Source organism: Motacilla alba, chromosome 1 (assembly GCF_015832195.1).
Source record: "Motacilla alba alba isolate MOTALB_02 chromosome 1, Motacilla_alba_V1.0_pri, whole genome shotgun sequence".
Classification (NCBI taxonomy): Eukaryota; Metazoa; Chordata; class Aves; order Passeriformes; family Motacillidae; genus Motacilla; species Motacilla alba.
In genome coordinates this window covers 30,706,322-30,729,818 of record NC_052016.1, presented here as the reverse complement: position 1 = coordinate 30,729,818, position 23,497 = coordinate 30,706,322, and the positions used below count along the sequence as shown (strand labels likewise).

Here is a 23,497-nt window from a genome sequence, read left to right as displayed (position 1 = left end):
AGAAAACAAGATAGAAAAGAAAGTTTTTTTTCTTTGAAACATTAATTTCAAGGAAAGTAGAAGGTGCACCTTCATCTCCAGTCAATATAACTGAGATCAAATCCAGTGTGTTATCACAGACATGTAGCAGCATCCCTAGCAATAAGCAATATCTTGGAAAACAGTTAAAGTAGTATTAAGGTCTTGGATATTTTTAGGTGTTACCCATCAACTACAATTAAGTGGTGTTTTACACTGAGGGTGCTTGGCACACTGAAGCCAGTGTGTATTAGCTAAAGAGGAGGTGTTGCCAGCAAGACTGTGCCAGTTTATGTCAGCTCAATAGAATGGTGTCATTTATACTATGAAGGGAGAGCAAAGGACATGACCTTTTCTTTACCCTTGTCTCTGTAGGTATTTTTGTACCTTTTCTCTTTTTTTTTTTTCCCCCACTGCTGGTGCACATTCATAGGAAATAGATATGACTCTAATTTTAGTACAATAGTAAACAACCTGGTCTCTTTAAAAACTACAAATTAACAAACAGTCATGCCCATATGATGTCTGAAGAAAGAATAAACTGACATACATGAGGACCTGAAAGAGAAACTGGTCAGAAAGTGAAGAAAAATTGGATTTCACCAAGAATCTCCCAGAAAGCAATAAAAAACAAGGAAAGGGAAAAGACGAGGCAGAAATAATGAGGTTTAAAATAATAATTCTTAAACACCAGAGCTGTTAATGAGACTGATGGAGAAACATACTTTTTTTATCCAGACAGTGTCCGTTTGGTGGGAGGAAAGAAAAAGCTAAGGTCGGAGAACACCAGCGAGCTGGGATGCATGAAGGAAAGGGTTAAGGCTGGAGTCACCCTCTCTGAAGTGCTCTGTGATGCTGTGCAGTGTTTCAGCCCCCAGAGCCTTCCTCCTCCCTCCCTCCCTGTGTCAGAGTGGGGAGGAGGCGGGTTCTGCTGAGCTGTTAAATCCTGAGTGAAGTTTCCCCCATTTCCAGTGGCCACTGTTGTCTGAGGCTGGTTCGGAGTAGGGCTGGGGTTGCCCTGACATTTCTGGGACCGCGGCCAGCCAAGAAGAAAAAAAGACGAGTGTTTTACAATTTGCTTATGTCAAAGTGTGGAGAAAGGGGAAAGGGAAGTGTTCTTTTTTTTTTTTTCCAGCATCATATTCCTGTGTTTTTCTTCAGCCTGGAAAATATATTAGTGCTGGTGCTTTCCTCTCTGGAAACAAAGGAGCTAAACGGGACTGAGGAACCAAGGAGTGGGAAGGAGGTTTGGGAAGTTTAAAAGAGAGGAACTTGGAGCAACCAGAAGTTCCCTTTTCTTAAATGAAATCCCTGCCTGTGTGGGTAACCGGTACAGCAAAAATTCAGACCTGCAGATAAATGGAGAAGCAGAGATCACAAAGGAAATTTCCGCTGACCTCATCCTGCCTGTCAAGGTGAAGAAGAAAGTTTAAAGACACACAACAAGCTCTTCGACCTGTTGGGCTGCGCAAAGATAAATCACTGAACAGTAAAGCTGTATGGCATTGGTCTCATTTTAAAGGAAAAACACTTGAGAACTCGTCTCTGGCAGGGGAACTTCCCTGAGAGTGTAAGTTTCAAGTCAAATTCTTGTCTTTCTGCTCTTTGTATGGGACCCTTCCTCTGTGTGTCTTTGCATGTGTGTGCAGTGAGAGTGTGAGAGAAACAGGGAGAGTGAGAGAGAGAGAAGGAGGCAGATCACGGTGTCATTTTAGATAGACAGTATCGTGTTACAGAAGGATGATCTCATTTTTTCATAAAGTGATTCATTCTGTGTTTTTCCCAAAAATAACTGTAAAACTTACAGCCACTAGGGCAGGACTGAGGTGTAATCAAGCACATATAAATCACACTAAATAACCAGCCTGTGCTTTGCAGTTTTAATCACTTGTGCAAGATATCATCATACTGTTAACATCTAATTTTTCTCCTTCTCCCCCCTGCACAACACAGATTGTACAATGAACTGGAGGCCAGCTCTCAGCTTAGCCCTGCTGTGGGCAGCATGGTTAGTGTGTGGCTCTGAGAAGACAGAAAGGCTAGTGGAAAGGGGGAGCCATGGAGTTAGGAAAGTGCCCCTGGCTTACAGGGCTTCAAGCAGCCTCCTGAGAAAGTCTGGAGCATCCCTGATGAATTCAAGCCCAAATCCTCGACACCCTGTTACCAAGAGGGATTCTTCAGTACCTCCAAAGCCACCCACCAATCTCCTGCAAGGGGAAGCACGTTCCCAGGCCAGGGGCACAGGGACCAGAATAAGATTGGTACAGAGACTCACAGCTGCAGCCAAATACCCCAAGTCTGAGATGATTAAGGATGAAGGGATATCCTCTGCCACCCAGTCACGAGGGGTACGTTTCCCTTCGGGGTCAAGTTCTCCCAATATCCTGGCCAGCTTTGCAGGGAAAAATCGGGTGTGGGTCATTTCTGCCCCCCATGCCTCTGAGGGCTACTACCGGCTCATGATGAGCCTGCTGAAAAATGATGTTTACTGTGAATTGGCTGAGAGGCACATCCAGCAGATTGTGTTATTCCATGAAGAAGGGGAAGAAGGGGGAAAAGTTAGAAGGATAACCAATGAAGGAAAAATCCTGGAACAGCCACTAGATCCTGCCCTCATCCCTAAGCTCATGAGCTTTCTGAAACTAGAGAAAGGGAAATTTGGCATGGTACTGTTGAAGAAAACCCTGCAAGTGGAGGAAAGGTATCCTTATCCAGTCAGGCTAGAGGCCATGTATGAAGTCATTGATCAGAACCCCATCAGAAAAATTGAGAAGATGAGGCAGAAGGGTTTCATGCAGACGTGCAAAGCAGCTGGGGTGGAGGGGCAAGTGGTTGAGGAAGACAATAATGGGGGCACCATGCAGCCTACCTCTGGCAGTGAACATGTCCAAGTGTCAGCAAGGAAGGATGATCCAAGGAAGAGCAATAATCAGCCAACAAGGACCAAAACAGTGAGGAAACCAATGACAACCACAGTGGCCACTCCTCTGCCTACAGTAAGGACCACTACCCTCCCTCCCACTACCACAACTACTCATGCCACCACCCATGCAGTGACAACAGCCAGCCGGTCTACAACAACAAGTGCACCCCTCCCCAGCACACAGAGGACCTGGACCATGAAGTCACATTCCACCACAGAGTACCACAGGCTGACAGTAGCCCCTGATGCCACCACGCCACGAGTCACAGCCTCTGAGGACTTCTACTCTCCTGTGTGGAAAACAAACCGCAGGAACCGGCAGCGTGGCCACCAAGAGAAACAACTGGCAGCCACACAGAAACCAAACAAGGCTGCTCACTATGACAGTTTCACAGAACTCCCAACACCTCCCTCAGTGCACTATACAAAGGCAAACATGGGTAGATTTAAAGATAACAGAACTGACAGAAAGGATTTTAACCACAGGGACCTGAATGTCACACCTGGGCAACACAAGCCAACTAAGACTAAACCACCAAAAAAGAAGACCCAAGAAAAGATACTCAGTAATGAGTATGAAGATAAAGATGACCCAAGCAAGCCTGCTAGTTCCCATTTAGAGGAACCGTTTGCAGCAGGAAATATTCCCCAAAAGAAAGGAAAAGAATCAAAGAAGCATGACAGAATGGATAAATCTGAGAAGAAGAAGAAGAAGGACAGACCTGACAAGCAGCAGAAGAGTGAGAAGCAGTCCAAGAAGGTCAAAGCTGAAAAAAAGAGCAAGCAGGACAAAGACCGCAGTAAGAAGAAGAAAGGAAGCAGGACTGAGAATGAGGATTTTCCCAAGTCCAACAAGAAGACTTTCCCACAGCCTCCCAGGAAATCAGCAACTAACCTCCTGGAATATTTTGAAGGCAAGAGGAGACTCATTGTAAGTAATTCATTCATCTGAATTTTATTACCTAAATAAAGTCTTATCTCCCTCACAGTAGGAGTATGTGGAACTATAAGCTTATAGTGGGTTTCTGTTACTCTTTTCTGGTGCTTTTGTCTTAAGAGGTAAAATTTGTAGACCTAAATGATTGTTTTCAAAAGGTTTCACAGCCTCATACTGTAAATCTTACATGCAGTATAAGAATCAGTCACCCAGAGATTAGGATAAAACCTGTTCCCAGACATTCCATGAGCCACCATATAGCCATCAGATTATCTTGCTTCCAGTGGATATGTAGGTGTCAGGATCTCTATCATTAAGATCAATAAAATGAGGTTCCAGTGTGGATTACATCCATTCGTCACCTTGGGGTACTTGCCAAAGTTACCACGTTTCAGTGCTCTGCATGTCCTGCCAGCTGGCACACCTACTTCATATTGGTGCTGGTGTCCTAAAGCTGGAAGCAAGCCAGGTGGCTTGGCAATACTAGCACACATCTGACTGAGGATATGCACAAAGACTTGTGATCAGGTGCCCTGAGGGATGGAATTTGGGATTAAGATCTGATGGGAATTTGGCATTCAGATCTCCTAGACATCTTCAGAGATCCTGTGCAAACTTTATTTTGGTTTGGGTTTTTCTCCTGCTGTTTGTATTAAACTGTAACATTCTAGTAAGTTTTCAAGCCTGAGAACTTCAGCATGGTGTGGAGTTACTTGTCCCCAGGTTTTATAGCGCTGTATGTTTTTCCAACTACTTATAAAAACCACTTCACCTGGGACAGGAAACAGTTTTACTTGTAGTACAAATGTTTTTTCTGGCAGATGACACATATCCTGAAGGGTACACTTTGGAAAACAGTTCTTTAAAAATATTATTGTGGGAGCTGGTTTCTTGCAATTATCTTGCTGCAAGCTGGTCTGTTTCACAGTTATTGTCCAGTAGTCATTGTCACAAATGCCTTTGACTTTCATGCTCCATATTCCAGTACAAATAGCTAAGGTGCCAAGTTAAGATTTCAACCATTGGAATGTAATGAATCATTCTGCTGATGATTCATGAACCTGAAAACAAGGCAACTTTCTTCCCATCCCCTTTCTGCAAGGTGTAGGGAATGTGCAGAGCTAGCACTAGAAGTTGAAAAAAGCCATATATTTGAAAAAATTGAACTTGACTGAATTTTGCAAATAATGCCTATTAGCTACTTGTTAACTAATATTTAGCCAAAACAGAAGCTCAGAGAGAGAAACTATGTAGAACTTGGGATCCTTGAAATTTGGTCTCAATGTTGTGATTTCCAAGAATATAGGTAGCATCAGGACAAAGATAAACAAACTTGAAAATAAAAGAGCCAAAAATAAAGCTCACAGATGTCAGGCTGCTAATTCATAACACCACCACAGTCCTGGCAACTTAAAGGATTGTCTGAAATTTGAACCTTCTGATACTGGGCCACCTCACAGCTGGATATCTGAGAAAAGAGTTGCACAGTCTCAGGTTATCAGGCCAGAACTCACTGAAGACAAATGATTATGCCATGCTGCACCTCATTTTTCCAGAATCTAATAACATCCTCAACCTGCTTACTCTGAAGCTCCCTTGAAGAATAGGTTTGGTTTGGTTATTAGTAAAAACAGTGGCTGAACTCTATTTTCTCATTGCCATGTGGAAAATAAAGAACTTCTCAAGTTTCTTTGAATCTCCACACGTACCTATTTGCATTCCTTCCAATCAAACTCTTCAGTTCTCTTAGGGGAACAATCCTTACAATTAACTCTGTCATTCATGAGTCTTTAAACTCCCTCTCTAGAGAATTAGCCCACATTGCTGCAGAAGCAGCTCTACCCAAGTTGATCCCCATTGCTTTGCTGTATTTTTGTCTTTCGGACTGGCTTCCAAGGACATTGTTTCAGTCCTTTTCCAAACATTTTTTAAGAAGGACAAGGGGTTTTAAGCTCTACGTCATTAACAATTTCAGATTTCAGTGTGAATTTCAAACATCTGGAATTTTGAAGTCTATTCTGGGTTAAGTTCAATTAATGACAAATATAGATCCCAGGTGCAGAAATTGAAAAAAAACCGTATGGGTTTTGAGTCCAACAGCCTCACTTCTCTATAGAGGGGGTCTCTTGTTGCAGGCTTACAAATGTTTAGAAATTTTAGCCTTGTGAGTTTGGGTTTTTTGTTTATTTCTCTGGGGTGACAAAATGCCAACTGACAGTTTATTTGTAACACTGCATATATACCCCCATGCACATATACACATATGCACACACACACACACGCGCATGCATGCAAGCAAATGAGGAATGGGAAAATAACCCGAGGACTGGAGCACCTCTCCTTTAGAAACAGGGTGAAAGAGTTGGGGTTGTTTGCCCTGGAGAAGAAAAAGCTCCAGGGAGACCTTATAGGAGCCTTCCAGTACCTAAAGAGAGCTTATAAAAAAGAGGGAGAGTGATAGTTGTGGATGCTCTGTCCCTGTAAGTGTCCAAGGCCAGGCTGGATGGGGCTTTGAGCAACCTGGTCTAGTGGAAGGTGTCCCTGTCCCTGGCAGAAGGGTTGGAACAAGATGATCTTGAAGTTCCCTTCTCACCCAAACCATCCTGTGATTCTGTGATGCAAACATTGATAGAGACAGTGCACATACAGCCTGGGTTAAAACAGACCTGGCACAAAACTTTGGTTGGAAATTTGCTTTGTTCTACAAGGTTTAATGAAGCAGATCAGATTCAGACTTGACTCTGCATTCCAGCTTATGACCTCCAAAAGTAGGAGGAGACAATACAAACCAATGGTCTGTTTTTCATCTCAGTCCTCAAGCCCTTCTTGTAATCCTTTTTTTATTTGAAGCTTTTTTATATGCATTTTAAAAGCAATGTGTTACATGCTGTAGCCCTGAAACAAAATCCTCTTTCTGTCTGTCGCTCTCATTCACCTTCATGTCCCAAAGCTGTAGTCATGCCAGGGGCCTACATGAGAGGCAGATTTTATTAGCCTAGAAATGTTTTTACATTGATGAACTGGATTTATAAAGATTGTACAGTAAAAACTAGCCTTCAGGCCCCACGAACTTCAGAAGGCAGCCAGAAAATTATTACTCCTGTTACAGGTTAAAGCATAAATTTGTAATGGAAGGATTTTGGTGATTATTTGTCACCTTAAGTCATAAAACTTGAGTTTATATTCCAGCTCCTTTTGTATTTGGGGGATCAGTGGCAGATGCTTGATTGCATTCTAACTACTGCCAGTTAGAATGATTACATTGCTAGAGTTGCAGCATTCCTAGGCGTCTTCTACTGGAAACTGCTGCATAGGATCACTGAATGTTGTTATGCACACCCCTTCCCTGGAATATTTTCATCTCAGTCACTGATGAAGGATCTGAGTCATATGCTCTAAATTTTTTAAAAATTAAATATTTGCAATCCTTAGAAGGCTTTGAAGTAAATATTGTAGAATGTAGAGCTTTTAATACTTCTGTTGTTGTAATTGTTCATCTTCCTTTTTGCCCACAGCTGTGCCTTCATGCTGACATAAAAGTGGTTTAGAACAAAGAAAAGCAAAACCATTTCTTTTCAGATGAGGTCACAGTGGCCTTAGCAAGTCCTCGAGGTCTTCCTAGATGGCCATCAATTACATAAGTTCTCATGTAGCCCTGGTTGTACTCACCCCTTGGCAGTCAAAACAGGCACGGAAGCCCTGCCTGGACCATGGGATGAGGGAAGAGCAGCTGCCCTGTGAGTGAATCAGAGCACCACTGAAGGCTGTGAGGGAGACCCGGTGGGCCTGGCAGGAGAAGGGATAAAAGAAGAGTATGTGGCTTTCTGTAAAATATCATGATATTTCTTCTATCAGCATTGTGATAGAAGCAGCAGAGGAGCTGGTGCAACCAGCTGTACCTGCTTCTGAAGGTTTTTCTTTAGCTGGCTGAATGTCTTTGGGTCAGGCCTGGGCATGAAGGTACACTCCAAACAGAAATAAATAACAGCTTTATGGGAAAGAGAGCCCACTTTGCAGACAACCACTAGTTCTCCTTCAGCAAAATAATCACTTGCTTCATTCCTTATACTAAACAAACTCTTTTATCTCTGCCACCAACCAGCTGATCACAACCCCCAAGGTGGACAACACCATGTATGTACAGCAGCGAGATGAGTATCTGGAGAGCTTCTGCAAGATGGCAACCAGGAAGATCTCAGTCATCACAATTTTCGGCACCATGAACAACAGCAGCATGAAAATTGACCACTTCCAGCTAGGTTTTTCTTCTTTTAATACTTTCTTTCCATCTCATGGGCACAATACAGACAGCAATAGGAAAAATAACCCCAGGTTTTGACCCCCAGGGTCAAAATCTAAGATTATGCAGGACCTGAAAAGTAGTTCATCTAGACATATTTAGTGCCACCTTTTTCACATTCAGATTTTCCATGTAGACAGGTGACACTGGGCATCCATCTCTCTTAGGTAGCTTTGAAACAACTGCTGTCAGTCTTTATGTCCTGGGGAAGTACCCATCAAAACAGTGACAACCTGTATTTTTGTAACAATAGTGGCTGGACGAAGACTTCAGGTTGCAGTCGAGCAAAGCATTTAAGCTTAGGTATCTCTTGAATCATTGAATTATCTCATTTCTTTCTGAATCTAAAGGTTAACACCACTGTGAGTGCTGTGGCTGGATGAAGCCAAAGAAATACAAATATTCTACAATTCTATACTACAAATAGAATAAAAGCTTCTAATTTTGCTTACAAGTCCACCACATCTTTCCCCCCAAAGTTCATCTGGTTTTATCAAACCTTGGGAAAAGATGTGTGATGGAACAGAAAGCGCAGGACCTGACCAGCTGCAGGGTGTTTCAGGTCTGGCACATAAATGGCCAGAAGATCACACATTTATGTTTGGCTTCCAGCTGTGCCTCTGCTATTCTCAGAGGAACAGGATCTAGCCTTGTGTCACTGCATGATAGTGAGTCACAAATCCTGCCAGACTGGCCATTTGTGCACCTCCTTGACAAATCTGGAGCAGCACAGGCTTTTCCACATCAGGCCAAGGTTACTCAAGGTCACATTTTGTGTACCTAGATCCATCTGCCTGTCAGAGGACTGTTTAGGATTATATTTAGCTCTAGTCTGGCTAATAGTCAGATATTCATTCTGACACAGATCATACTCTTTCAGCCTGTTCCAAACTTAACCTACATGCAAACTTTCCCCAAACCACATAAGTGTATATAACAGCTGAGTTCTCATATGCGGAATTAAATTGTTGAAGAAAAACAGGAGATTTAGAAGGGTATAGGTTTAACCTTACATGAAGTTCACCTTACGATTTTGCCCAAAATTCCAAATCCTGAGCTTTATAGCAATACATGCAATAGAAATAAATAATACAAATATCTTTCTCTTTTACCTCCCTTTCTCCTCCACCCTTCCTGTTTGTACGGCTTCTTCAAGGCTCACTCTCTGTAAGCACCAGAGGCAGCAAAAGCTCCTAAGAAACATTTTGTGTACACAGTATGTTTCTGTAGTGAGAAGCTTGAGCAGCCAGCTTGATGCGGTCTACTAGGAGTGCTGCATCTTGGGACTGAAATACAAAATACAACAACAGAAAAGTCAACAGAAAAGACTTTTCACTTGAAGTTTCAAACACATTTAGAAGTGGTGAATGAAAGAGCTCAGTGACACTGGTCAAGATTAGCTCACAGTGAGACCAGAGAATATTTCCTACTTTCCCACTGGAATGACACAAAAGCTGAGTGTCATTGCAGAGGTCCTCTGTTCAGACCAAGTTAGCAAATGTGGTTTCTTTTCTCCATGAGAAACAGGGCTTTAATCAACTAAACGTCAGCTCCTGGCTACCCATCCTATAATCAAAGCAAGCATCTAATCTATTAGGCCACTGCACTGCTGAAAGAGCCTGCTGGCCTTCTTTGTAACCTCATTGGAATTATTTCTAGAGAAAAATCATCTTTTCAGCCTGTCTAGCTACCAAAGATGTATGGAGGAATGTTTCTCCATTATTTCAGAGAAAAAGCAAAGAGAAAGCAAGGACTTTGCAGGTAGCAGCATAGTCTCAGCTCTGGTGGATCTTCATACAGATCCCAGATGTCCTTTATGAGGAGGGGGTTAGGGACAAGCAGTGACTTGGAAGGAAACTAGATTAACTTCCTTTTTCTCCACAGAAATAATTTCCAAGTTTGAAAGGCAGGTCAGCCTTTGTGGCATTATTTTTTCCTTCATACAGAATTTTGTGTATCACTCTGCATTTAATATTCTTCTTCTCATTGTAAGTTTTGAAAGAAAATCTCCTAAAAATAAAATTTTAAAGAGTTAACTTCATATTGATGCCTAGAGTTTAAAGCAGAAAGGTGCCATAGGTCAATTGGTCTAAAGTACTCCTGTACCTCAGCTGTTTTTCATCACATTTCACAATAACTACTTTTGCATTTTTCTATCTCCATCTAGGCCAATGAAATAGTCTTTGCTTTTAAACATGAACTTTTAGTCTATGTTTTCATGGTCATACTTGCCATTAGTAATACATAAATCTCACTCATCAAGCATCTGAGGCAGGATTTAGATATATTTATGAAGTGGATAACCAATTAGCACATCTAGCAATCCATCCAATCAAAAGCTAATAGCATTGCTTGTTAATTCTTCATAAAACTTTTAATGTATAAATTAGACATGTAGCATGATAAGTATAACCAAATTTTAATATTAATATTTTCTGGCTAGGTTTTTGTTGTTGTTGTTGTTGTTTGTTTGTTTGTTTGTTTTTGTTGGTTTTTTGTTTTGTTTTGGTTTTTTTTTTTTGTAAGCAGTGGGTGAAAGGTGTGAAACCTAAAGATCAGATTCTAATTCAGACATTTTCCCACAAATTTTAATTCAGAAGTTTCATTCAGTCCATACACAGGATGGATCTACAGCAAAATTTGAATCAGATCAGTGTGCTCCTTAAAAGCCATATATGTTTAGAAAACTATTTTAAATCCTTTGCTGTATAATGACTAAAATCTTTCTTGTTGCTGTGGATCAGCTAGTCACATCTCTATTTGCTGACAAGGGACTGAAAAGTTGTACCTCTGGATTCCACCTCTTGATGACCTGCTGCGTCTCTGACTTCAGGCAGATCACTTAAGCCATGGCTGAGATTTCTAAGTGAGGAGATGAATATAACCTTCATAGTGGTGTCACAGGGAATAGACAAGTTTGCAGGGAGCTCTTGGTGCCCAGGTAACATTTCTTTTGGTGTGTGGTGTAGCCTTAGCTTTCCAGGCCTACAATTACATATGGAGGCTTGTTTCAGCACTGTTGCAGTTGAATAGAGCTGTGCTGGATGCTACAGCTGAAGCTGTGCTGATGACACGGAGACCTTCAGGACTTGACTGCAATACACCCTGGTTCCACAGGATGTAAGGAACCTCAGTAGCTCCACAGGCTTGTCTTCAAATCTCTGTCTTCCAAAGTCTTTTTCTCATTGTTTCAGAATATTTTCTTAGAGTGGACCACTGAGTAGGTACAAGCCATAGTCAAAACTAACTTTTTGCCCATCAGGCTGCTAGAATCAGCAAACTGGAGGAAGGAGTGCCAAAGCAGGGTATCTAGAGAGGTATGCTGCCAGCACTGCAGCATTCAAGACATGTTAAGCAGTTTCTGGTTTCTTATAGTCACTACATGTAAATTTTTAAGTCTGGTAAAGGTTAACTCTACTGTCCTGGTCTACCTCAAGATGTTCTACCTATATTTTACTGACCCAAATCACCTATGCTGTTTCATTTGCACATGGTGCACATTGTCAACATTTTTATTTTCAATTACAGAAGTGGCTACATTTCAGGAGCTTGTGAAATGATTAGTACATGCATGTACATGTATGAGCATACTGAAAAAATCTCAAAGATCTTTCCAGGAAAAAGCAAGATTTCTCAAAAGAACGTACAAATGATAAATACTGAAGTGCATGAGTCCTAGGATCAACTGATTTTCAAAAACTGTTGGGATGGAACACTAGACAGTTAAAAGTCATATGAATGAGAAGTTCACACACATGGTTTGTAATACATTGAATATGCAGCAGGAAGAAAGCTTCTGAGAAATGAAATTCTCCCTTTTCTTTTGAGGCAAAATTAAAGGCAGAGTGCTGTGTGATTTCATGACTATTTTTATTTCTCCTTTGCCTCACATTAAGATAATGAAAAGCCCTTGAAAGTGATAGAAGATGAAGATCTTGTGGACCAGCAGCTCATCAGTGAGTTGAGGAGAGAGTATGGGATGACCTACAATGATTTCTTCATGGTGCTGACAGACACTGACATGAAGGTCAAGGTGAGGGTTTCAACTCTTTGAACTCAGCTCTCTTGAAAGAAAATGTACTGGAAACATATGAAAAAAAAATTGAAAAATTTAGGAAATTACACTTCACTTGCATGTGAGGCACATAAGTTACTGATGCAGGACCTGGTTATTGCTGAAGGACAAGCAAAAGAGCAGTAAGCAAAATTTTCAGAACTTAGGTAGCTATCTTCATTTTCTGCACTTAGGGGATCTCAGGAATTGTGTGTTTCTGCTGCAATGATGAGGAGCAGAACTCCCCACACCTGACACGGTTTTAATGTAGTACCTGGCATTCTAAAACACACAGTTTGGCTGATCAACAGGATGACAGCACATTACATAAGGACAATCCTCTAGTTGAATAGCCTTACAAAAGAATATAATAACTGAAACATCCTGGCTTTATCGCTTTGGGCGAATACTGCAAATGTAACACTTCTAAAGGGCAGTCTGACTGCAAAAACAATTATATTTTCCATAGTTTCTGATCTGTTTTAGGCCTTGTTGCCTGTGTGCAAATTAGAATACTTGTATCTCCAAATATTCTACAGTGCTGTGATATATGCAGAAAGGCTGCTAATACAGAATCACAGAATTTCTAGGTTGGAAGAGACCTTTAAGATCATCGAGTCCAACCCATGTTCTAACACCTCAACTAGATCATGGCACCAAGTGCCACATCCAGTCTTTTTTTAAACACATCCAGGGATGGTGACTCCACCATCTCCCTGGGCAGATGATTCCAGTATTTGACCACCCTTTCTGTGAAAATCTTCCTCCTGAATTCTAGCCTGTATCTCCCTTGGCACAGCTTGAGACTGTGTCCTCTTGCTCTGTCTGTTGTTGCCCGGAGAAAGAGACCGACCCCCAGCTCACCACAGCCACCCTTCAGGAAGTTGAAGAGAGTGATAAGGTCACCTCTGAGTCTCCTTTTCTCCAGGCTAAACAACCCCAGCTCCCTCAGTCGTTCTTCATACGGCTTGTGTTCCAAGCCCCTCACCAGCCTCGTTGCTCTCCTTTGGACACGCTCAAGCAGCTCAATGTCCCTCCTAAACTGAGGGGCCCAGAACTGGACACAATACTCAAGGTGTGGCCTCACCAGTGCCGAGTACAGGGGAAGAATGACCTCCCTGCTCCTGCTGGCCACACTATTCCTGATACTGGCCAGGATGCCATTGGCCTTCTTGGCCACCTGGGCACACTGCTGGCTCACGTTCAGCTGACTGTCAACCAGCAACCCCAGGTCCCTTTCCACCTGAGCACTGTCTAGCCACACCGTCCCCAGCCTATAACGTTGCAGGGGGTTATTGTGGCCAAAGTGCAGGACTCAGCACTTAGACTTAGTGAACTTCATCCCATTAGATTCTGCCCATCCATCCAACGGTTCCAAGTCCCTCTGCAAAGCCCTCTGTCCCTCTAACAGATCGACACACGCTCCAGCTTAGTGTCATCTGCAAATTTACTAATGAAAGTTTTGAAATAATGAAATTTACTAATGAAAGGCTCTAAACCCTCATCCATGTCATCAATAAAAATATTAAACAGAACTGGCCCCAGCACAGACCCCTGAGGGACACCATTGGTGACTGGCCGCCAGCTGGATGCAGCACCACTCACCACCACTCTCTGGGCTCGGCCATGTAGCCAGTTCCTAACCCAGCACAGAGTGCTCCTGTCCAAGCCACGGGTTGCCAGCTTATCTAGGAGTATGCTGTGGGAGACAGTGTCAAAGGCCTTGCTGAAATCCAAATAAACAACATCTACAGCCTTCCCTGCATCCACTAGGTGGGCTACCTGGTCATAAAAGGTGACCAGGTTGGTTAAACATGACCTACCCCTCCTAAACCCATGCTGACTGGGTCTGATACCCTGGCCATCCTGTAAATTCTGTGTGATGGCACTTAATATGAACTGTTCCATTATTTTGCCTGGTACTGAGGTCAGGCTGACTGGTCTATAATTACTAGGATTCTCCTTTGCACCCTTTTTGTGAATGGGTGTCACATTGGCCAGCTTCCAGTCATCCGGAACCTCACCAGTGAGCCAGGACTGTTGGTAAATGATGGAAAGTGGCTTTGCAAGCTCATCTGCCAGCTCTCTCATTACCCTGGGGTGGATCCCGTCTGGTTCCTTAGATTTATGAACATCCAAGCATTTCAGTAGTTCTTTGACTGCCTCCTCTTGGATAATGGGGGGACCATTCTGCTCCCTGACACCATCAACCAGCCCAGGCGGGCGGGTGTCTTGAAGGCAAGTCATCTTCCCACTAAAAACTGAGGCAAAGTAGGCATTAAGCACTTCTGCCTTCTCCTCATCTGTAGATACTAAGTTCCCTCCTTTGTCCAATAAAGAACAAAGGCTGGTCTTACCCTTCCTTCTAGCAATAATGTATTTGTAAAAACATTTTTTATTATCCTTTACAGAAGTTGCCATTCTAAGTTCAAATTGAGCTTTGGTCTCCCTAATTTTTTTCCTGCATGCTCTAGCAGCCCTCTTGAATACTTCCTTAGAGACCTGACCCTCCTTCCAAAGCTGATACATCCTCTTTTTATTCCTGAGTTCCTCCAAAACCTCCTTGCCCAGCCAGGCTGGACGTTTACCCCGTTGACTTATCTTTCGGCACACAGAGACAGTCTGTTCCTGTGCCCTCAAGATCTCTGTTTTGAGGCATGCCCACCTTTCCTGAACTCCTTTGTTTTTAAGGGCTGCTTCCCAAGGGACGCTCTGAATAAGTCTCCTAAACAGGCCAAAGTCTGCCCTCTGGAAGTCCAATGTAATAATATGAGCATCCTCATACCCACCTGTCTTGTTTGGTTTTTTTTCCTTAACAGCAATACTATGAAGTACCCATAGCAATGAAGTCTGTGTTTGATTTGATTGACACCTTCCAATCACGAATTAAAGACATGGAAAGACAGAAAAAAGAGGGCACTGTCTGCAAAGAAGATAAGAAGCAATCCCTTGAGACCTTCTTATCCAGGTATCACCTTCTGTTCTTATCTGCTGCTAGTTCTACTAATTATCTACTAATTATTATTACTGCAAAAATACCCATGTAACTACTTCTAGGATTTTTAAACAGATTTCTCAGTATTTACAATGTTAAGCAAATACAGAGATGCAGCCAGAGCTGAATGTAGTCTTGTATAGAATCCTGAAAGACAGGAAGCATGTTTCCTGACAAACTACATCTTCCTTGGACATTGATTTTCAGTGCCTGTTCCCCATCATGACATGGAGATAATAAAACTGATTTGTATTAGAGGAGCAAATAAGGATTAATTCACAGATGTTAGCTCAATGTTTTGAATGTATGAAGCACAGTGTTTATGTGTTTTGATCATCAACCATCCCAATTTCATTAATACCATTCTAATCCCTCCCATGTAGTTCAAATCATTAACTAATTCTCTCTAACTTCCTTCTTATCCTGCTTGAGATAACAGTTTGTCATGCATATTATTAAAGGTCTTGCAGATGTCTTTTGCAAAGTGTTGGAGACCTTCTACAGAAAGACAATTTTGTTTATGCAATTTCTACATGCTGTGTTATTACTCTACCCTGAGACCTAAATTCCAGGCAATAAATTTATCTGGACTATGGGCATTCAGACCCACAGAAGAGCTGCGCAGTTACAGCCCTCTCTCAATTATCACAGGATAATTGAGATGAAATTAGGACTACCCCATCATTCTAGACCTTACCTGTTTCAACTGCATCCTCCTCACCTACTATGAAAATTCATGGGAAAACACTTAATTTAAAAATAAGCTTTAAAATAGGCTTTAAAAATAAGTGAGGCAGCATGATGGATTATGATGAGGTGGAAAGGAGCAACAAGTAAATGAATAGGTTGTCGGTTCATAAACATTTTAAAATTCAATGGCCACTTCAACAGAAAGAGAACCTTTAACAAGATCCACCCCACCCAATTCACCACCTCCTATTTAGGTCCCAGTGATTCATCCTTGAGACCACCAAGAAGAACCACAGCTTGGAAACAGCTGATCAGCACAAGAAAGGTCTTGTATACTGGAAAGGGACAGGCCCCAAATCCTTCTTTGCTTGGAAACAGCCCTAGTAAAAAACACACATTAGAAAACTGGGCACAAAAAAGGCAGAATGTTGCATCTATAAACAGAACTGCTGCTGCACAGAATGCATTTGTTGTCCGTGAAACAAGCATCAAGCTTTAAATATTGGGTGGACTTCTCTAGCTACATTAACTGGTTGGATTCACAGTAAAATTAATTCCAGCTTTGTCCAGTATTATGTTCCCAGTTGAACAAGAGCCCTGGCATCATCTTCCTGGTGTTGCTCCTTGCAGAGTTCACTTGTAATAATGCAAATATTGTTCTTAACAAACCTGCCTGGTGTGAAACGAGACCATGAGAGCCAGAGCCAGCTTGAGTAATGCTTAAAAGCTACATGTAGAAGGAGGAAAACCTTAAGTTTGGGGGTGAGTCCCCCTCTTAGATCTAGACACTGGCTGTGCTGCTCTCTGGGCTCACACATCAGAACAGGATGCAAAACAGGTGGAGGAGGAAGAAAGGATCCATAAATGGAAGGGTCTGGCAGATTTGTCAGGAGTATTGATCCATGGCTTCTGATGTCAGAAATAAAGCAGAAATCTGTATGTTAGTGTTGGTGAACTAATAGCTGGTAAGGAGCAACTGAAATGATTTCTAAGATCGAGTCCGAGATGAGCACACCGGCAGGGGAATAAACAGCTTGAATGGCTTTCAACACTTTTCAGCTCTGTGTAACTCCAAAGGAGATATCAAAAAATAAAAAAAAAAATAAAAAAAATAAAAAATAAAAAAACCCCACCAGAAACAGAAAAACAAACAAACAAACAAACAAACCCAAACCTCCAAACCAGAAAGAAATATTTAAGTATCTTAAAGTGATTTGCAGTTTTCCCCTAGGCAAAATATGATCCAATGGCCACATTCACACTCATTGTTCATATGTAACCAGGTGCTTTTCTATACAAAATAGCACAAAGATTATTTTGTTCCCCATTTGCAGAATAATGACACAAAATTTCCCTCCTTTTCTTCACATCACATATGTGATCCTTAATGCTTCTCATTCCTATTCACTTAACTGTACATGAACATTCATATTTCTTTGCTGTTCCTTCTGAGAAAGATGAAAATTGAGGAGGTTTGCTTTTCAAGGATTTACTTTTCTAATTGTAAAAAAACATTGGTATCAATCAACAAGCAAAGACATCAGCATGCCCTGCTCTTCTAACAACTTCTTCTCTGACTTTAAGCAAGTCCCACCTTATCTTCAGCTTCTCTTAACTGAAGCAGAATTGACCCTTTGCATTAGCCTTCATTTTGAGATGTTCACATGGTACAGCAGAAAAGCAGGCTATTATTATAACAGAGTAACATCTACATCCATTTAAAAGATGATTTCCTGCTGTAAAAATATCTCTGCAGCTTTCCAATTCCTATAAATTTAGGTTAGATTTATTTAGGTTAAGTGAAGTGCCTATATTTAAAAAACAAGTTGTTGAGAGAATATTAAAAACCTCTAGAGGTTAGAATTTTTAAAAATTTCAAGTGTCCTTATGGCACTCCTTTCCTTGACAGGAAAGAAAGGAGATCCTTATGCAAAATCTTGGGCAGTCCCTATTAAAGAAAGATTCCAAGATCTATCTTATTGCCCCAGGCATGCCCTATACAGCCATAGGCTGACACAACCACACACTTACAAACAAGCTCAGATTTAAAGCCATGTTGAAGATATTTTGAGCAAATGTGGTGCAGGAAAGAAAAAAGAGGTCAGTGATTATTTACACAGAAGTATGAGTTATGTCTGAAATTAAGATCCACCCTAATTCTCAGACAGCCCTTGGACTGCAAAATAACTGTGCTGCTCCAGCAGTGGTGAATGATGTAAAAGCTAAATGCCTAGTGAGGAATTCCACAGGAATCCTTCTCTCTAGAATATATACTTCTCAGTACTGCTGTAACTACTGAAGGGCTTTGAGCAAAGATCATAAACTTTGCAGTGCTTGTTTGGTGAAGCAGCAGCACTACAGGTGTTTCTTTGAATGTTCTGGAGCTGTAAAGTTCAAAACAAGCTGTAAAATTCAAACAAAACTTTATCCTCTCCCAGTGATGGACAAAACTGGGAAGATTTCCCATCCAGCTGTTACTTAGAAGTTGTGAGAGATTTGACATATCTCAGCCTGCAGAAAACAGAAACGCTGAGAGGACCGGAGTCACACATCATGACTATGCCTGGCCACACTCTCTTTTCAGGTTCCGATGGAGAAGGCGCCTGGTAGTGATCTCTGCCCCCAGTGATGAAGATTGGGCTTATTCCCAGCAGCTCGCTGCTCTCAGTGGACAAGCCTGCAATTTTGGTGAGTCAGAAGGAATGATATTCTTGCTCCCCCAAACCACATCCTTCCTGGTGATGTCATCATGATTCCTTTGCTCAAGTTTGAACCTGGACAGTCTGAGGAGTCTGACAACTGAAAACCTTCCTCCAGATCCAAATGGAAGATTGAGTTAAACAGGTAGTACAGCACACTAGTGGCTAAGACAGATAAACAGAGCATTCCCTGGAATAATTTTTGAAACATTACACTCATGTACCTACCAGAAAATACTAGCACTCCAAAGCTTCTTTTCAGGCTTGTACTTCAGGAGACTAATAGTTGTTTGGTAGCTTTTTTGTATTGCACAACTTAACAACACAAGGAAAATGCTTTGGTAAGAGCAGATCCTTTAAAATCCAACTGCAAACTGGGCCAGGTATCAGGGAAATGCATGGACACCAGGGGTTTTTTTCTTTTCCTTACTGCTTCATTGCCAAAATCTGTAAGAATATAATGGAATCCATTTCAATCCAATAAAGACCACCCCAGAACCATAACTAGGTAATTAAGGTCCACCTACATAGTCAGTGGAGAGAGAAGGGCTCCTCCAGGAGACAACTAAGGGCAAGACCCAGAGGCAGTCTTCTGTCTTTCATGTCATAAAGTGCAGAGAGACTTACTCCTTAAGTTCCTAGCAATGCATACACCATACAGGGTCTAGACTCGACTCCTTCAACAGAATGAAACATGTCCCTTTCAACAGCTGTTATTTCAATGCATTTCAATTGCACCAGAAGGGACATCTGCACAGTATGATTGTTTATTCATAATCACCTGGCTTACATTCAGAGCATCAGCATCACCTCATTTGCAAAGTACCATAGTAAACTGCAACATGGGCCACTGCAAAATGCTTTCTGAAGAATAAAATGTAGTCAAAACAGTTGAGTATCCCCACCCTTTGGCAGCTTGAACATAATCCAATGAGTTTCTAAAGCACTTGTCAACTAAACACTTTTAACTAAGTGGTATGTTGCCAAGCATCTTACCTCCAAGTTATAAAAGCAGTTACATCAAAGATTTTGTAGATTGTACTGACCCATGTTACATGAACAGTTCCTGCTGTCCCTAAGGTCTTTCTTCAAAGCAGAGGCAACAGTCCAAGCCTCTGTGCAGAACAAATGGAAGAAGTGAGTATCTGTCATAAGCTATTCTCTGCAGTCATTCAGAGTTTAACTGGCATAGGTTATGTTGCCTCTAAATAATTTTTTGCTGGGTGTATGATAAGTAAAAGCTTTACAAGTGAAGAAAACAGTGCAGCAAGATCCTGGAGTTGGAGAATGGCCCCTGCAATTTACTGGTGATTCTGATGCTTGTATCCCTATGCTACAGAACCACATCACTATGCTGCTGCCCTTGGAACAGCTGTATGCAACTGATATCACATTTACTCAACACATCAGCTTATCCTTATGTTTGGGATAGATTACTTGACTGGCAGGGACTCCACAGAAATCAGCAATTCTCCTGGAGGCCTGGCTGAGACTGGGCCCTAATGTAGCAAGCACAGACCTAGCTGATTAAACTGAAATCTGCCCAAAGATCTGGTCTGACCCAAAACCTTCTTTATTTCCTCCACAGGTCTGCGCCACATAACTATCCTCAAATTGCTGGGAGTTGGAGAAGACATTGGAGGTGTCTTAGAGTTGTATCCAATTAATGGTAAGTGACTGTTTCCAGTTTCTTTAGTACGACCCATGAAGGGCATTATACAGTGCTGAGTATTTCTTTGCTCTAATTTCTTTAGAGGGATGAGTATGACTGTTATCCTGTTTTGTTTCTTTTAAGAAATAAGATCACACAGAAATAAACAAAAAGCTTTCTTGGTGTTTCTGTGCTAAATATTTTATAGGTTCTTCAGGAAAGAAAAGCAAAATTATCTGAAGTTCATCTCACATTTTGATTTCCTGTGAAATCAGTCCCCAGGACACTCTTCTGCCAGCCTTGCTGTCAAAGCCAGGAATGCCTGTGCCTTTTTACATGCTCAAGAGTTTGCAGGGCTAATAGAACACACACTCAGCAGATTCTCCTCTATGGATCCCTCATTTATATTCATAGAATGGCTTGGAGTGAATAGGATCTCTTAAAGATGACCTAGTTCCAACCCCCTGCCATGGGCTGAGACATCTTTCACTTCATCAGGTTCCTCAAAGCCCCATCTAACCTCTCCTTGAACACTTCCAGAGACAGAGCATCCATATGGGCAACCTGCTCCTGGGTCACACCACCTGTATCCTAAAAAACCACTTCCTTATATCTAATCTAAATTTACCCTGTTTCTGTGTAAAATTAATACACTTTGTTCTCTTTCTGGGTCCTGGTAAAAAGTCTTTCTCCATCTTTCTTATAAGCTCTCTTTAGTATTCCACTTGCATCCCAGCATACTCTTCCAGGTAAATCCTTAAGAGAGTCTTTAAGCATTGTCAGATGCTGTGGGTTCCTCTGCTACCTAATCCAAACAACTGCCTCCATCAGTGGAGGAACAAAGATGGAAAGCAGCTTATTTATTCTGTGCATGAAAGCATTCTAGTCCTTCTACAGCACAGAAACATTAAGTCCACGTATGAGGTAAAAATAAACAGAGGAAGCTGATGTCAGTCTTCTCCCATCAACACTCTTGCAGCCTCCACTGATTTTTCACTGGAGGCTACATGACTTTATGATTCCTATTAGACAAAGATCTGTTGCTCTTAACAAATCTCCCCTTGAATTGATGTTGACTTCTAGCATGTGTTCTACAGTGAGAGCTTCTAGAGAGGTACCTTTCATTTGGCCCCTATACCTTTGTTTGATTCCTCTTATTTCTTGTGCGGGAAAAAAAGGTGAACATTTAATCCCCATCCATCCCTGCAGTTACACTGACATTCACTCCTGCCTTGCTTCTGCTTCAACCATGCTATCACAGGTCCTTTTGAAGCCTTCTGAAAATTCGCATAGCCTTTATCAGTCAGGCCACCCTTAACCACCTGTTTGCTGACCTCTTTCAGAGAACCTCAAGTCTGTAAGGCAGAGTGCCACTGTGTAAGAATCCTGTTGCCAAGACAACTATGTATATATGTGCCCAGTGATCTTAGTTTACTTACTGTCTTACAGTTTCTACTCATTTACCCAACACAGACTTCATACTTAAAAGCCTGGAGTTCACCAAATTTACCCTAGAACATATACATTGAAGAGGAAATGACATCTACCACATCCCATACTGCATATATCATGACAGTTCAAGAGTGAGGCTCTATAGGCTCTATATCCTGCAATTATTCTATCACACTTCAATTCTTCTATTTTCTTTCACTGTTACCGTTTTCCACATATGCCTTCTGCAATACATAAACTGGTGACCCAAGCTGAAAAGAAATTAATGGACTTTGGGTGACAAAAAGATGTACCACCCTACAGTAGCTTCAGGATAGAGAATAAGGACAAGTTTACTAAACTTAAAAAAGCTGTTAAAAATACATTGTTAGTTCACAGTAGAGTAATTTCATTTCAGATCCAGGAAATGGATCTGAACTTGCAAATGAAAAGAGTTTTATATTGCTAATTCTTGGGCAGTATCCTATCTCCTGTTGCTAATTTTTTACCTAGGAACCATCATCATCTCCTGAACGAAACAATAATGCTGATTTTATGTCATCACTTTCTAGGAAGCTCAACTGTAGACCGAGAAGACATCCCGGCTAATTTAGTGAAAGACATTCGGAATTACTTCCAAATTAGCCCTGAATACTTCTCCATGCTTCTAGTGGGGAAAGATGGCAATGTCAAATCCTGGTATCCTTCTCCCATGTGGTCTATGGCGATTGTGTATGACCTGATTGATTCCATGCAGCTTCGGCGCCAGGAAATGACAATCCAGCAGTCACTGGGCATGCAGTGCCCTGATGATGAGTATGGTGGGTATGGCTACCACAGCTACCACCAGGGCTACCAGGAAGGCTACCAAGATGACTACCGTCACCATGGAAGTTACCACCATGGATATCCATACTGAACAGAGTGACTTAGCCTCTGTCTGACCCCGTGTCTGTCTTTCAATAGTTATCCAAGCAATAGGAGGCCAGTTGCAGAAAATCTTCCCAGATCACCTAGATATCCATGCCTCATTCTTCTGCTGTTCAATAAACGGACTTTGGTTATTTGCCTTCTCAAAAAATGCAGAAGCCTTTACAGTGAAGCAATTCAAACCAGTAACATTGAAGCTTTAAACAATAAAGACTCCTTTATACTTTTAAACCTTTATAAACAAAGGCCATCAGCAGGTGCTGTTTGTATTAAAACCAAACAAAAGAATCCCACAGCCCTAGCCCATGGGCACTACAGTAGGGTAGGAAACCAATTGTTCAACAATGTGCTTTTTACTACTTTTTCTAAGGAGGAAAAAAAAAAGTATATTTATTGGAAAGTGAGATTTCATTATGCTTATGAAGAGAAACAAAAAAACACATTTTGGGTCTCTCCCAGAAAAATTTAAGAAAAAAGCATGGGGGCATGATCTTTAATAATAACAACAGTAATAAAATCTTTTTGAAACACCATGTTTAAAAAGACAGCATCCCTTCTACAGTGCATTACCATTGTAATTAGCTGACTTTATGAAGGAAAAAGAAGACTTATGGCTATGGGAGAACTTGTTCCAATACAATACAATGTAAAGTTCTTAAGTACAAAGCTTACTGCATGGCTATTTATTCTCTCAGTTGGGGTCCCTGCTCTTTTAGGTCCCGCCCACCTTACTGTTAAATCCAAGCTAATGAGAGCTAAGTGGACACATAACAAGGGTTAGCACTGTCTGAAATACAGAAATCTGAAAGGCATTATTTTCATCAGAAAAAGAAATCTCATTCAAGTATATTTTCCATGAGTTGTAACTA

The 23,497-nt window shown here is 41.5% G+C and overlaps 1 protein-coding gene across 1 annotated transcript; it reads left to right on the top strand.

Moving 5' to 3' along the window:
* The first annotated feature begins 968 nt into the window (after window positions 1-968).
* CCDC80 (coiled-coil domain containing 80) lies at window positions 969-23,294 on the top strand. Its single transcript, XM_038146604.1, has 8 exons — window positions 969-1,588; window positions 1,972-3,872; window positions 7,981-8,137; window positions 12,075-12,211; window positions 15,052-15,200; window positions 18,502-18,605; window positions 20,205-20,285; window positions 22,271-23,294. The coding sequence occupies exons 2-8, from the start codon at window positions 1,980-1,982 to the stop codon at window positions 22,615-22,617; spliced, it is 2,868 nt and encodes a 955-aa protein (XP_038002532.1). The 5' UTR covers window positions 969-1,588; window positions 1,972-1,979; the 3' UTR covers window positions 22,618-23,294.
* The last annotated feature ends 203 nt before the right edge of the window (window positions 23,295-23,497 follow it).